Source organism: Globicephala melas, chromosome 7 (assembly GCF_963455315.2).
Source record: "Globicephala melas chromosome 7, mGloMel1.2, whole genome shotgun sequence".
Classification (NCBI taxonomy): Eukaryota; Metazoa; Chordata; class Mammalia; order Artiodactyla; family Delphinidae; genus Globicephala; species Globicephala melas.
Window position 1 is genome coordinate 106,070,851 of NC_083320.1, and position 17,285 is coordinate 106,088,135.

The window sequence follows — 17,285 nt, forward strand, 5'->3', positions numbered from 1 at the left end:
ATTTAAATGTATGGGATATTTTAATTGTTTCCTAATTTTCGTCTTTATAAAAGTAATTTGCGAACAACTGTGTTCATAAGGTGTTTTTGGTACAATGCAGAATAAACTAGGTCTGAATAGCGGTATGTTTTGTTTGTCCCTTGATTTTTCTTTGTACGCTCTCAGATATTTGTATAAGAGATAAATATAAAGATGTTGATTTTCTTTTCTTTTTTCCTCCTTCTGTAAATTATTGTTTTATTTAGTATTAGAAGGGTTCAGAAAGGAAGTAAAACAGTTTTGTAAAATAAGCTCTTAAAAAGCAAGCAATTATAGTTATTTTTACGTGGCCTAATCAGTATCCTTTTAAATGTGTAATCAAGTGGCATCTATAATTATTTGAGCCACTTGGCTCATGCTACAGTTGAATCTTCTGAAATTCACTTGCTTACTTTCCTTTTCCTGTTCGTTCAGAGCTTATAACTAAGAGTTGACTTTTTTCTTTCTCATAAAGCTTAGTTTTGGAGGAATTCCAGTACCAGGCAAACCTGGGACCTTTTTAAAGAAAAACTTCCACGGATGTATCGAAAACCTTTACTACAATGGAGTAAACATAATTGACCTGGCTAAAAGGCGGAAGCATCAGATCTACACCGTGGTAAGTCAGCATCCTTCTCAGCTTGATGGTTTCTAACACTTTGGGGTAAGTCTTGCTTTCCCCATCCTAACCTTGACCCCTTCTCATAATATGTTTACATTACACTCTTGGAAGTCTTATCAGACTCCCAGGTGAAACTGGAGGCAAAGCAGGGACTGAATTGGTGTGAATTGTTTTGGGGAGAAATAAATACATTAGAGGCACCTACAGAATTCTATCTTCCTGGCTGTGAGCTTGTGCCATCTGTGGGCAGGGTTTGCAGTCTACACTGGACTGACATGAATCTCTTTGTTATCCCTGGGAAATGCAACAATAGAACCACAGATTCTATTAAATTCTACACCTTCGGAATTATATAGTTGTCTACTTACTGTTGTTAAAATATAGGGCATTTTGAAGAAGAGAGGTTACATTTTTGGTGTTTTTGAGATTCCCTTTGTACTACTTATTATGCTGGCAAGTTAAAAAAAATTAATTAATTAGTATTTGTCTTTCCCCAATAGACCATGAGTTTCATGAGGACAAGGAACTTTTCTTTTTCACTACTGCATTCACAGTACTGGTGCTTTGCACATAGTAGATGATCAATAATGGTGTGGACATTTCCAGCTATAATTGTGGATTTGTCTATTTCTCTTTCCAGTTCTATCAGTTTTTGCCTCATATATTTTACAGCTCTGTTGTTTGGTACAAACACAGGGTTGATAGGATTGCTATGTGTTGCTAGTGGATGGGCCCTTTTATCATTATATAATGTTCTTCTCAGTTTATGATAATTTTCTTTGCTCTAAAGTCTACTTAATCTGATATTAAGATAACCTTTCTTGCTTTCTTTTGTTATATATTTGATAGATAGATAGATAGAGATAAAAGTAAAAGAATGGAAGAAAAATATATAAATATATATGCCTATATCATATTTGAAGTGAGTTTATTGTAGACAGTAAATAGTACAGTCATGGTTTTTAATCCACTCTGTCAACCTCTGTTTTTTAATTGGTGCATTTAAACCAGTTACATATAATGTTAAAGTTATTGATGTATTAGAGCTCAAATATATTTTTTTGTTTGTTTCTTTTGTCTGTTCTCTCTGTTTTTTATATTGTTTCTCTACCTTCCTGTGTGTTTCTTGAACGATTTTCATAACTCTATTATGATCAATCTTGTGTTTGAATATATCTCTATGTATAGCTTTTGTTAATGGTTTCTTTAGGCATTATATTATATACATATAATTTATTACAGTTTACTGATATTTCATCAGTTTTAGTGAAGTGTAAAAACCTTACATCCCTTTAAGTTCCTTTACCTTTCCCTGTTTATTATATAACTATCTTAATTAACTTTATTATATAATGTTCTTAATTATTATTTTCTCCCTATATTTTTAGAATCATATCAGTATTTTTTTTTCGGCTGTTGAAGTTGTTGGTATGTTAGGGCTCAAATGTGTGACAGATTCAACCATCAAACATAATTTAGAAATCTCAAGAGAAAATGTAAAGCATATTGTATTTACTCATAGTTTTGCTTATTGTTGTTCTTTCTTCCTCCCTGATTTTCCTAGATTCCTTCTTTTGTAATCTCTTTTCTGTTTAAAAACTTCCATTCTTTTAGGGTGTGTATACTGATGACAGATTCCCTAACTTTTCCTTCATCTTATAATGTCTTGATATCTCTTTCATTCTTGAAGCCTTTGTTCCCTGGACATAAGATTCTGGGTTCATAGTTGTTTTCTTTCAGCACTTGAAAAATGTTGAGCCCCTCAATGGTTTCTGGTGACAAATAAATACACTGTTATTTGATTTTTTCCTCTACAGATAAGATGTAATTTCTTTCTTACTGCTTTCAGTATTTTTTTTTTTTTTTTTTTTTTAGTTTTCATAAGTTTGACTATGATGTGTCATGGTGTGGACTTCTTTGGGTTATCCTATTTGGGTTTCACTGAGTTTCTTGAATCTGAGGGATTACATCTTTCACCAAATTTGGGAAGTATTCTGCCATTTATTTGAGTATTTTTTCTTTTTTTTTTAAACATCTTTATTGGAGCATAATTGCTTTACAATGGTATGTTAGTTTCAGCTTCACAACAAAATGAATCAGTTATATATATACATATGTTCCCATATCTCTTCCCGCTTGCATCACCCTCCCTCCCACCCTCCCTATCCCACCCCTCCAGGCGGTCACACAGCACCGAGCTGATCTCCCTGTGCTATGCGGCTGCTTCCCACTAGCTATCTACCTTACGTTTGGTAGTGTATACATGTCCATGCCTCTTTATTGCTTTGTCACCGTTTACCCTTCCCCCTCCCCATAGCCTCAAGTCCATTCTCTAGTAAGTCTGTGTCTTTATTCCTGTTTCACCCCTAGGTTTTTCATGACATTTTTTTTTCTTAAATTCCATATATATGTGTTAGCATACGGTATTTGTCTCTCTCTTTCTGACTTACTTCACTCTGTATGACAGACTCTAGGTCTATCCACCTCATTACAAATAGCTCAATTTCGTCTCTTTTTATGGCTGAGTAATATTCCATTGTATATATGTGCCACATCTTCTTTATCCATTCATCCGATGATGGACACTTAGGTTGTTTCCATCTCTGGGCTATTGTAAATAGAGCTGCAATGAACATTTTGGTACATGACTCTTTTTGAATTATGGTTTTCTCAGGGTATATGCCCAGTAGTGGGATTGCTGGGTCATATGGTAGTTCTATTTGTAGCTTTTTAAGGAACCTCCATACTGTTCTCCACAGTGGCTGTATCAATTTACATTCCCACCAACAGTGTAAGAGGGTTCCCTTTTCTCCACACCCTCTCCAGCATTTATTGTTTGTAGATTTTTTGATGATGGCCATTCTGACTGGTGTGAGATGATATCTCATTGTAGTTTTGATTTGCATTTCCCTAATGATTAATGATGTTGAGCATTCTTTCATGTGTTTGTTGGCACTCTGTATATCTTCTTTGGAGAAATGTCTATTTAGGTCTTCTGCCCATTTTTGGATTGGGTTGTTTGTTCTTTTGTTATTAAGCTGCATGAGCTGCTTATAAATTTTGGAGATTAATCCTTTGTCAGTTGCTTCATTTGCAAATATTTTCTCCCATTCTGAGGGTTGTCTTTTGGTCTTCTTTATGGTTTCCTTTGCTGCGCAAAAGCTTTTAAGTTTCATTAGGTCCCATTTGTTTACTTTTGTTTTTATTTCCATTTCTCTAGGAGGTGGGTCAAAAAGGATCTTGCTGTGATTTATGTCATAGAGTGTTCTGCCTATGTTTTCCTCTAAGAGTTTGATAGTTTCTGGCCTTACATTTAGGTCTTTAATCCATTTTGAGCTTATTTTTGTGTATGGTGTTAGGGAGTGATCTAATCTCATACTTTTACATGTAGCTGTCCAGTTTTCCCAGCACCACTTATTGAAGAGGCTGTCCTTTCTCCACTGTACATTCCTGCCTCCTTTATCAAAGATAAGGTGACCATATGTGCGTGGGTTTATCTCTGGGCTTTCTATCCTGTTCCGTTGATCTATATTTCTGTTTTTGTGCCAGTACCATACTGTCTTGATTACTGTAGCTTTGTAGTATAGTCTGAAGTCAGGAAGCCTGATTCCTCCAGCTCCATTTTTCGTTCTCAAGATTGCTTTGGTTATTCGGGGTCTTTTGTGTTTCCATACAAATTGTGAGATTTTTTGTTCTAGTTCTGTGAAAAATGCCAGTGGTAGTTTCATAGGGACTGCATTGAATCTGTAGATTGCTTTGGGTAGTAGAGTCATTTTCACAATGTTGATTCTTCCAATCCAAGAACATGGTATATCTCTCCATCTATTTGTATCATTTTTAATTTCTTTCATCAGTGTCTTATAATTTTCTGCATACAGGTCTTTTGTCTCCTTAGGTAGGTTTATTCCTAGGTATTTTATTCTTTTTGTTGCAATGGTAAATGGGAGTGTTTTCTTGATTTCACTTTCAGATTTTTCATCCTTAGTGTATAGGAATGCCAGAGATTTCTGTGCATTAATTTTGTATCCTGCTACTTTACCAAATTCATTGATTAGCTCTAGTAGTTTTCTGGTAGCATCTTTAGGGTTCTGTATGTATAGTATCATGTCATCTGCAAACAGTGACAGCTTTACTTCTTCTTTTCCGATTTGGATTCCTTTTATTTCCTTTTCTTCTCTGATTGCTGTGGCTAAAACTTCCAAAACTATGTTGAATAAGAGTGGTGAGAGTGGGCAACCTTGTCTTGTTCCTGATCTTAGTGGAAATGCTTTCAGTTTTTCACCATTGAGGACGATGTTGGCTGTGGGTTTGTCATATATGGCCTTTATTATGTTGAGGAAAGTTCCCTCTATGCCTACTTTCTGGAGGGTTTTTATCATAAATGGGTGTTGAATTTTGTCAAAAGCTTTCTCTGCATCTATTGAGATGATCATATGGTTTTTCTCCTTCAATTTGTTAATATGGTGTATCACGTTGATTGATTTGCGTATATTGAAGAATCCTTGCATTCCTGGAATAAACCCCACTTGATCATGGTGTATGATCCGTTTAATGTGCTGTTGGATTCTGTTTGCTAGTATTTTGTTGAGGATCTTTGCATCTATGTTCATCAGTGATATTGGCCTGTAGTTTTCTTTCTTTGTGACATCCTTGTCTGGTTTTGGTATCAGGGTGATGGTGGCCTCGTAGAATGAGTTGGGGAGTGTTCCTCCCTCTGCTATATTTTGGAAGAGTCTGAGAAGGATAGGTGATAGCTCTTCTCTAAATGTTTGATAGAATTCGCCTGTGAAGCCATCTGGTCCTGGGCTTTTGCTTGTTGGAAGATTTTTAATCACAGTTTCAATTTCAGTGCTTGTGATTGGTCTGTTCATATTTTCTATTTGTTCCTGATTCAGTCTTGGTAGGTTGTGCCTTTCTAAGAATTTGTCCATTTCTTCCAGGTTGTCCATTTTATTGGCATAGAGTTGCTTGTAGTAATCTCTCATGATCTTTTGTATTTCTGCAGTGTCAGTCGTTACTTCTCCTTTTTCATTTCTAATTCTATTGATTTGAGTCTTCTCCCTTTTTCTCTTGATGAGTCTGGCTAATGGTTTATCAATTTTGTTTATCCTTTCAAAGAACCAGCTTTTAGTTTTATTGATCTTTGCTATCGTTTCCTTCATTTCTTTTTCATTTATTTCTGATCTGATTTTTATGATTTCTTTCCTCCTGCTAACTTTGGGGTTTTTTTGTTCTTCTTTCTCTAATTGCTTTAGGTGCCAGGTTAGGTTGTTTATTCGAGATGTTTCCTGTTTCTTAAGGTAAGATTGTATTGCTATAAACTTCCCTCTTAGAACTGCTTTTGCTGCATCCCATAGATTTTGAGTCGTCGTGTCTCCATTGTCATTTGTTTCTAGGTATTTTTTGATTTCCCCTTTGATTTCTTCAGTGATCACTTCGTTATTAAGTAGTGTATTGTTTAGCCTCCATGTGTTTGTATTTTTTACAGATCTTCTCCTGTGATTGATATCGAGTCTCATAGCGTTGTGGTCGGAAAAGATACTTGATACAATTTCAATTTTCTTAAATTTACCAAGGCTTGATTTGTGACCCAAGATATGATCTATCCTGGAGAATGTTCCATGAGCACTTGAGAAAAATGTGTATTCTGTTGTTTTTGGATGGAATGTCCTATAAATATCAATTAACTCCATCTCATTTAATGTATCATTTAAAGCTTGTGTTTCCTTATTTATTTTCATTTTGGATGATCTGTCCATTGGTGAAAGTGGGGTGTTAAAGTCCCCTACTATGAATGTGTTACTGTTGATTTCCCCTTTTATGGTTGTCAGTATTTGCCTTATGTATTGAGGTGCACCTATGTTGGGTGCATAAATATTTACAATTGTTATATCTTCCTCTTGGATATTTGAGTATTTTTTCAGCCGTTTTCTTTCTCATCTCCTTCCTGAATTCCAGAGATATGAATGTTTGATCTTTCCTTATAAAATCACAGGTCCCTGTTCCTCTGTTCATTTTTTTCTCAGTCTATGTTGTCTGTTGGTCAAATTAGGTAGTTTTTATTGTTAAAGTTGATTAATTCATTTTCTTATTCCCTTCCTTTTGTTATTGTGCACATTCATTATTTTCTCATGTCTGATATTGTATTTTTCATTTCTAACATGTCCATTTGATTCTTCTTTACATCTTCTATTTCCTTGTTAAATAAGACTTTCTATGTTTTAGTGAGACTTTCTATTTTCTTATTTGTCTCAAATGTGCAGTTGTTATTTGAAGGATTTTCATTATAATGACTGCTTAAAAATATTTGTCATATAATTCTAACATCTTTGTCATCTCAGTGTTGGCATCTACTGAATGTCTTTTTTTTTTGAATGTCTTTTTTAATTCAATCTGAGATCTTCCTGTATAACAAGACATTTTTTACTGTAACCTGAACATTTTAGGTATTATGATGAATCCTATTTAATCCTATGTTTTAGCTGTCTTCCTCTGACACTGTTCCAGTAGGGGAAAGGTGGGTTTTGCCTCAATACTGCTAGGCAGGGGTAGAATCCAGATTTCCCACTAAACCTCCATTGACAAGGGAGGCTCCTTGTTACTCCTAGGTGTAGAGGGGTGAGCATTCTGGTTCCCTGCTAGCTCTTCATGGATACTCTCTGACTGGGAGGGGTAGGAAAACCTCATTACTCCTCTCTGTGTGACCTCCAGTGACATCACAGCATGTGTGTGTTGGGTGGGGGGGGACTCTGGTGGTTAAAGTTCTGACTCTTTCAAGCCATCTCTGGCACCATGCCTGCAAGGAGTGGGTGGGCTCCCTCATTACTGCCTGGTGTGGGGGGAGGTGAACATCAAGACTCCACTAGGCATGTGGTCACCATTGATACTAAGGGGAGAGGCTTGCTATTATGTGACAAGGAATAAAATCCAGGCTCCATACTTGGTCTCTGTTGACACCTTCCTGGCTGGAGGTTTTGGGCACCTTGTTACAGTATGGCTGGATGGTAGTGTGGCCATAATTTTTTTTTTTTTAAGATTTTTGTTGGCTGGTATAGAGCAATTATTGTCTAAATGTATTCTGCCTTATTCTGTTGTTTCTTTCCTGGACCTTGGATTTGAAAGACGAGCCTTCTAAATGGGGGCTAATATTTTGTCTGCCCCAGTTGGTCTCTCTGTGTTGCTGGCTTCTTCAGCAGCAAGTCTAGGATATAGAAGCAAAAGAAAAATCTAGGGAAACCTCCAACGTTGCTCCTTGGGTCTCAAGATCCTAGTATATGCTTGCTTTCTTCTTTCCACCATTTAGAGTCTTCCTAAATTTTCTTTATATATAATGTTCAGGGTTTTTTAGTTGTACTTGGTGGGAGAAATAGAGGAAATCACATTACTCCATCTTCCCAGAAGCAGAAGTCCATTAAACTCACATTATTTTAAAACCTTTCATAAGAATAGGCCACCCTATCATTGACAGGCAAATACTGATTTTTCTTGCAATCTGGTCATTGGACTACCTGGCAAACTGGAATTTAAATGACCTTGAGGTCTACTTTTCCCTTGATAAGTTTAACCAGTAATAAATATTTTATGTTTGGGGGTTCCATATGTTAACACATTTTTTTAAAGTAGTTATTGATTTCCAGGGTGTGAAACAGGCTTGCTTGAGAACAATCACACTTCAGTTGACAGTTGTAATGTTTTAAAGGGTTGTCCCTGGCTCAGGCTCAAGACTCTTGATGATGTTACCCACACGTACTAAGGTTGTTCATTATCTAATTAAACTAAGCACTAGCTTGCTAATTATATTTTGCTTGAGTCTAGATAAGGAGATTTGAACCATGGAAAGTATATTCATACCCATCACTCTCCCATATTATTCCCCCAAAATATTTCATAACATACCTGTTTCATTGAACTTAATCTGCTAAAACAGTGGGATCAAACACTACTAGGAGTTTGGCTTAGGCTGATGTCATGAATATCAACATACCTGAAAGGCAGGACAGCACTGACTTCATTGTGACAAGAGTTGATGAAACAAATTTAAACCACAAGGAACTGAAGAAAACATTGCTCACTTTCATTGTTCAAAAACGGGGCCTCAAAAGTGTGAGAGCCTGAGCCTGAGATATAAATAACTGCAATTCCTATTGTTACCGAGTCCAAGCTTGTACTGCTCACCACATGATTGGCCAAAAAATCTAGAGACAAGGTGTTGGGGCAAGGAAGTGTGACTTTATTTGGAAAGCCAGCAGAAAGAGAAGATGGTGGCCTCGTGCCCCAGAGAACCATCTTCTCCAAGTTAGAATTCAGGCTTCTCTTATACTAAAATGGGAGGGAGTGTGGCTGGTTGGTGCAAACTTCTTGGTGTCAGAATCCTTTGTTTTTGCAGCCATCAACTTAGTTCAAGTCATGATATTCCTTTAACCTTCCAACAAGACAAATGTTATTCTATGTTCTGCAACTTTTTATCTATATTAATGGAAAAGTGTTATAACTTTAAAGCTCAGAGTCTTGAGAATGGGCTATCCTGTATGTTTCAGGCTATGGGCAACATTCTTAACTTGTAGCAAAAGCAATAGAATACAAAGGTTAAAGTAAAAAAAAAAAAAAAAAACAGATCCAACTTGGAGTCAGATTTGTTCTTCTCTATTATACTGTGGCAACATTCATAAAAAAACTCCAAACATACATTACGTGTTAGAAAATATATTAAATGATAAGACATATTAAATAATAAGTCGCTGAATATACAGAGCAAAAAAGGGGGAAATCAGGGAGAACAAGGAGAAAAACATGAATTTCTGAATATTGGTGGTCTTCATCATCTCCTTTTTGGAGAGAATCACTAACCACAATTGTAATAAATGTGTCATTGATTTTTAAGCTACTGGAGCACTTACCAAGCTGCCTAAAACTTTGCTACCATACTTTATTCCTCAGAGTTTAATTGGCAGTGTTGTTAATATGAAGCACAAAGAATCTATTTATCACTAATGTACTTGGGAAAAAAAATCTCAGGAAAACTGTTTCACTTTGCATGTAAAGAACCTTTAGTTTTAAGCTTCTCAATTCAAAGGGGGGGATAAAACCATTATTTTTCTTCCAAATTGCTTCTATTTCCTTGTTTAGGTGAAAATTCCTATTACTAGAAACACACACACACACACACACACACACACACATTTATATACCTAATCTTTTTCCTTTAGGAATTCCATGTGGGAAGGAATGGTTTGCACTGTTAATTACAAGTACAAACTCTTTTATTCCCCTACTCAGGCTTAAAGTTTCCCCAAAGATATGGTACCAGCTACAAAGTCAGCTTAGTTCCAAGTCACTAAGCCACAGCTGTGCTAAGTAAGGACTTTTGAGAGGGATGGTGTTTTTGTCCTTTTCCAGTGTTCACAGACTCTCTCACACTTATGGAGTGTGGGGAAGTTCAGAGTTGAGCAGGAGGTTCAAGGAATCCACAAATCAGGCAGCAAGGGTAAGGTGATACCCATCAATTACAAAAGGTGATTCAAGACTTAGAAGCATCAGCCTTGGCCTCATCCAGCACAAATCTCTCCAGCAGGCTGCACTTATGCAGCATCCTCATTGCAATTTGTCATTCCTTTCTTGTGGGACCTGCCCACCCCCTGGAGATTTAACATCTGTTCCATGGGAATAATTCAATTTAGTCTTCATAGCTCAATGTGACTACAAGACAACCTTACACATCCCGAGACGCAGTAAAACTAACAGCTTAAAGTAGACATAAAAAGTACCTCACTATTCTACCTCAAATCTCCCACCCTATGCTAATACAGCACCATATAACAAACAATCAGAAAATAAATGGCCCATTGAAATGTGTGTACAGTACCTGTAATGTGGATTATTATATACATAATATAAGAAATATATGCCTTGCTAGTTTCCTGAAAATGATTAATTTCATAGCTTCCACTTCATAAGAAATGATGCTTTCTTGGAGCTCTCCTTTTGGAGTGTTGCATCCCCTCTCCCAGAGACAAGGAGAATAACGTGATTGTCTGGGAGATGGCTTAATTGTAGGTGTTAAAATGATTATTTCTCATTTAAAAGAAAGGCATAGGAGAAATGCTCATATACCTTGACTTTGCCTTCAGTGGGAGGGGAGATAAAGGCAAATGGCCATTAGCAGGACTGTGGTTATAGAATTGGCTTTGGAGCTAATTGACCATGTAAATCTGCTCCTGTGCCTTTGTCTCCAAATAACTGGATGGGTGATGGCTAAAGCATGTATGATGCTACCCCCAACTTCATGGCTGAAATTAATAAACCCTCACCAAATGCATTTCCACTCTGCCTAGAGGGAAGCCTCGCAGTCTTCTCAATCCACTGTTCCTGGCAGCACCAACAGTTACATAATTGTTGATAAATCACTTAGATTCCTAATCTCACTCAACAGCCCACTCAGCTATGGGGCCTTGGGCAATTTACCAAACCTCAGTATCTTCATACATGTAAAATGGGACAATTATAGTCCCTACCTCAACCTGTTATTGTGATGATTAAGTATGTGTTTAACACAATGTAAGGTCCACAGTAAGCACCCAATACGTTAAAGGTATTATTAAGGAACATTTCTACCAATCCATTCAACTGAAGTTGGCATGCAAACCAATATTTGTTTGTCATCTTAGGTATATAATCAATGACTCACATAGAGTTTTTGCATTTTATGATCCCAACAAATAATAAAAGTAGATTGGAGACAGCTCAAGTTTTGCCTCCTGAATCTGAAGTTTAGTTTATTCCCACACTGTAGAAATCATGAAGCACTTTTTGGGTAAATATATTGCAAACTTATCGATCTCATTCATCTGAGGAAATTTAATGACTAGCTTTAGTCCAGATTTGGTCAAATGATGGACTCCTTTAACATAAGGCATCTAAGAAAGATGTTGCCCAGTGGACCTGGGTGTAACAGGCATACTGAGTGGGCTTTTGTGAATGTTATGGTCTTCTGTTTGCATCTCTGCTGCCATGCAACTCGTTGAGTGTGGTTGTTTATTTTTTAAAGCTCTGAAGAAGCCAAGAGATAAGGATACGTGTATACATGAGAGCACGTACACATTCACATCTGCGTATGTGCCTGTGCCCATGAACATACACATATATAGTGACAGCAACCTTTGTCTTACCTGCCTGTGACCCAGAAGCTCATGAAAATCTCTCAGAGAAAAATTCCCAGTGTCTAGTGAAAACTAATCTCTTCAGCTTATCCCTGGGATCACGTTTCATCTCTATGAGTATGCTCCGTGATAAATGATGCGTTCCTTTGATGGAAGGAACTATTTGAAAAAGCAGCTAACCTATCAAGTCTTCTCTCTCCACATTCCTGCCATTTGAGCAGTCTGACATTCACATCACCTGCTTCTAGGTCGTAAGCTCCTCATACCCTGGAAAAAATTATTTTTAAATTGTTAGCTTCCAGAGAAGTGGCTTTCTTTCTGTCTTTGGGCAAAGTGAAACTAAATAGTTTCAAGGTCATGTGAGGAATAATGTGACAAAGTTAAAAAAAATAACAATGAAATCGTCATCCTCTCTGAAAATGATTCTACCTTAAATCAGTGTTATGACTTTCTTTTCTAAGGTGACTGTTTCTTAGCTCGATCGTTATTTGACGTATTAAAGAAAACATCTTTAGAATGTTAAAAATATGCATTTCTATGTGTTATGGATGCCATTTGGAATATACAGAAGACCTAACCAGCCAGAGAGAAAAACACTGTTCTCATCTACACGTATTTCATTTTCAGGTTTTAATTGTATATTTGATATAACATAGACCATATTTTATTGACAATTTTATATCTTGCTTTCCATGGTTAATGTTTTTCTTAAAGTGTCACTAAACCTTTTAAATCTCTTTACAAATGTAATTTCTACATTAAGTCCATTCACCACAGTTCATTCAAGATTCTACTGCATTAAAGTTTGAGTTGTTTGAATTTTTATTGCCTAAAATAATATTGTGGTTACAAACATAACACTGAAGTAATTTTCTGAAATTTAGAATGGATCACCTGAAATGAAGATTGTTGGGTCAGTTATTACGCATTTTTGGCTCAATTCATACTGTTGAAGTCTGTACCATTTTCCATACCCACCCACAGTGTAGGAGGGAACCACTCATCCTACCAGTTTTACCTCCTGCTTCCCTGCCATTTGAATATGCAAATGCCTTTTGAAAAATGGGGCTAAATGAAAGTCGAAATCAACTCAGGTGCTGTCCTTCTCTGCAAAACTTCCAACTAATGAGCTGAGCATGTTCCTTTTATGCTTTTTTACCCCATAACAATTACCATGACTGTCCCTTCATTTGAAGACATCTTTCAAGAACTCTCTTAGAGACAATGCTGCAAATCACCATGGTAATGCCAGAAGGGCAGTAAATGGAGGGATGACAGATGGACCCCAGTCATATTAGTTCCTCTGTCCTGAAATATCTGTGAGAGGTAGGCAGGGGCAGACGTTATTATCCACATTTTCTGCTAAAAGATACTTTATGCTCAGGACTGGGGAAAGTCAATATGTAGTCAGTGGCCATGTCATTCACAGCCTTCTTCCCTTTCTGTTGGAAAGCATTACACCATCAGCTTTTATTCATTTTTATTATACCGCTGTTTTTTCCTAGGGTCCTGAATGACTTTCATGTCAAACTGAAAAAAAAAAAAAAAGGGGGAAATTTGGGCAGATGTGTGAATAACACCGCTTACCTGGTAATTGGAGATGATCTATCAGGTCTTCCAGAAACGGCCCCTTGTGGTTTGCTAATTGCCAAATACACCTCTCTTGGGTATCTCTTGCAATGTAGGAACTTTGGGCCAAATCCTTGCCTTTGGCAAGAGGAAGAAAGATGGCAGTGGAGGTCAGAGTGTCTGGGAGGAGCCTATCTCCTTATACCAAGATGGCTATGATCTTGGCAGGAGCTGCTACTCGTCACATGGCTCTCAGCATGTCCGGTCTCTGGCACTGGCTGTCAAGCTCTTCCTCCTGAGCTTAAGGAGATGGCTGAGAGTTCTGTGTAGGGATTAAGTACCTCCCCAGAAACTCTGCAGCCAGTGGCTCTTGTATTCCTGCAAGACGGATGGCAAAGTTCCTGCTTGGGTTTTGAATCCTTTATAATCATCTCCTCACATCTATAGGTTGATTTTCCAGTTTCTGACCATTGCTTCTTTTCTAGCCAGGCACAGAATATTTACTCTTTCTGGAATTCACTCTGTGCATCTCCTCCTCTATGCTTTGCCTTTTCATTCTGTGTTTCTCCCATACTTGCTGAGCTGCTTTTCTCCATCACTCCTTGTTGGTTCAGCCACAAACTCGCCATCTTTCTCCAAGCTCACAAGTAGGGCCAACATCTTAAACCAGGATGATACTCAACATGTTTCACTGACTCTCAGAAGTGGAGCAGGGTCCTGGAACCCCCAGGCTGTGTGGACCATAGACCTTGAGTTGCTGCGGGGAGGCCCAGGGGAACTGGAAGCCAAGCAGGCAATCCTACATTCCAGGGAGAGACTTAAGGGTTCTGCAGCTAAATAGCCAAAATTAGGAAGTTTCAAAGTTATAAAATTGGAACCACCAGTAGGGTGTACTAGTGTGAACCTGCTGTGTCCCTGCCTTGCCTGTGTTAACTTCACTAGATTGTCTGTGGCTTCCTGGAGCACAGGGCTAGGAAGAGGCATGGGACCAGGTCCAGACTGGGTAGAAGAAGATGCTATGATTCTTAAGCAGAATTCGTCATGGAATTGGGAAAGGAGTAGTATGGAATCTGCTCTGTGTACTGGCCCAGTCCAGGCACATTCATGATCCCACCTTCTCCCCAGGACATCCTTCAAACTCTCAGGTCCCTTATGCTTTCCTTGCCGTGAACCTCACACTTATACAACTTAGCACTTGATTCATCACCATCCTCAAAATACAGTTATTGAGGATCTGCTATATTCAGAGAAAGTGAGACTGCCTTCAATGGGTGGGAAACTTTTTTTAAAATTAATTTTTATTGGAGTATAGTTGCTTTACAGTGGGTACCAGGTCACCATTTCAGAACTCAGAATCCAAACCTGATGCACTTACCTAGGACAGGTCCTCATACCTGCTTTTTGCTCTCCTGGCTGTCATTTTGATTGTTACCCTTCCTCTGCTCATTTCCCTTTTTGGTTTGACACTTTTTGTTTGTTTTACCACCTTGAGGCCTCTCAGTAATCCTGCTTCTCCATTTGTTTTTACAGTCATCTCTTTTCTTTTATTGTTTTTTAAAATTTGTTATTGATTTACAATGTTGTGTTAATTTCTGTTGTACAGCAAAGTGATTCAGTCACACGTATATATATATACATTCTTTTTATTTATTTATTTATTTATTTATTTATTTATTTATTTATTTATTTATGGCTGTGCTGGGTCTTCGTTTCTGTGCGAGGGCTTCCTCTAGTTGCGGTGAGCGGGGGCCACTCTTCATCGCAGTGTGCGGGTCTCTCACTGTCGCAGCCTCTTTTGTTGCGGAGCACAAGCTCGAGACGCGCAGGCTCAGTAGTTGTGGCTCACGGGCCTAGTTGCTCCGCGGCATGTGGGATCTTCCCAGACCAGGGCTCAAACCCGTGTCCCCTGCATTGGTAGGCAGATTCTCAACCACTGCGCCACCCGGGAAGACCCTATACATTCTTTTTCATATCCTTTTCCATTATGGTTTATCACAGCATATTGAGTATAGTTCCCTGTGCTATACAGTAGGACCTTGTTTACCCGTTCTCTATATAATAGCTTGCATTTGCTAATCCCAGACTTCCACTCCATCCCTCCCCCTATGGTCTTCTGCTTTCTGACTTTGACTAGATACCCTGTCCTCCACCTTCAAGGCCCACAGTGCTTCTGACTGCCATACCCTCAGCCACTGCACACTATTGGACAGACTCAAACCTAGTTTACAAGAGTTAAGAAGAAAAAATGATAGAGCTAGCAGTCAGGAAAAACTTCATGAAGGTGATGAAAAGGTAGGAACTTGCTGTGAGCTTTGAAGAAAAAGACACCTCTTAGAAAATTCCAAGTTCTTAGGAAGGCAGGACCAGCCAGATCGTGATGTATGCACCAGCTCCAGGTGGGGGCATGCTATTCCTCGGAAACTGTATTTTATTCTAGCCTAGCTCTTTGCAAAAGTTTTTCCTATCACTCTAAGTATTGTGTAGGTTTCACAAAATGAGCGTATTTTTTCTGTGTCACTTATAGTGTTGAACACTTTATGGTCAGGAAATGTACATAGAGGAAGGCACTCTGTATTGAAGAGAATATGATCTCTGAAGACAGTGAGAATAAATCCCCACGTTAACACACAATATCTATAGAATCTGAACAAAGTTACTTAATCTCTCCGTGCTGCAGTGTCTTCAACTACAAGGTAGAAATCATCATACCTACATCACATACGTACCTTGACTCCTGGGATAATGTAGGCATTGAATCACTAAGAGCTACTAATATCATCATAATGATTTTTATTGTCCTACTTTACTCACCATTTCTCATTGTATATTCCCCATGAAGACTATAGTCCTATGATTATGTCTATCCCGTTACATAAATGGCCTTCTACAAGTACAACCCTAAAGATTTTAGATCAGTGATTATTCATACTTCAGGGGGCTCACACCCTTTAAGCAGATAAAGAAAGCTATAAACGCATCTTATTTTGCATAACATTTGGGAGGCATATAGACACTCCTGAAGTCTGTCCACGGGCAGCACGTCAAGAGCTTAGCTCCAGATAAGGAGAATCATAGATAAAATTAAACTTTTCCTCTGTCTTTATACGTTCCCAGTGGTCTTACATAAATGTCCCTTGTTGAATCACCAGGGCCCTGAATAAGTAGGGGACTGACACTGTATCTGTTCCTTGTGGGACAGTGGGGCTAGCTTCTTAGAAATGCTTCACCTTTGGTCACAGGATTTAGAAGACACCTCTATCTGTCAAGGTCCATGTTGTCTGAAAGGAAAAATTTAGTAGCTAGTAGAAAGTGGTTAACTACTAAACTGGATAAAAGATGACAGTAAGGGGTCCAGAAATAATGAGTGTGAAAAATCACGTACTTCATCTAGGCTGAGAGGGTGGACAGAGAAGGAAGTGGGGGCCAGGAGAGCTCCCCCTGACCACCTCACAGGCTGAGATCCTGACCTTTCATTACCAGGGTAGCCTGCAGCCTGCAGATGGCCAAGAAGTTTGTCAGAGAGAGCCACCTGTGGAAGCTGCCACCAGTGGGGGACGTGTGGGCTGGAGCTCACCTGTGCAGCACTGACTCACCATCCAGTAGGACAGGAACCCAGACAAGTGCCTGCTAAACGCCATGGCCCTGTCATGGCTCTCTAGCGCCGTCTACCAACCAAGCCTAGACATAAGAGAAATGCTTACAGGGTACAACTCCAGGGACACAAGCATGGCGGCTTTGCAGCTGAAACTTTGATGTGGATAACTGTCACCATCTCTCATCTCTTTCCCTCCTTTTAAGATCTAGGTTAAAAATGAGAGGCCCTACAACATATTTGAACTGCCGTAGTCAGTGTGTGCTTGTGTACTTGGTTCAATGTATATGTGTGTGTGTATATACATGTATGCCTCTGCACCTACACA

General features: G+C 38.4%; 1 protein-coding gene across 1 annotated transcript in view; it reads left to right on the plus strand.

The window, feature by feature from the left end:
- CNTNAP5 (contactin associated protein family member 5) overlaps positions 1-17,285 on the plus strand; it is an 886,651-nt gene that overhangs the window by 458,404 nt on the left and 410,962 nt on the right. Inside the window, exon 7 of the mRNA XM_030840366.2 lies at positions 494-637. Coding sequence (XP_030696226.2) covers positions 494-637 — 144 coding nt within the window. The remainder of the gene's footprint in view (positions 1-493; positions 638-17,285) is intronic.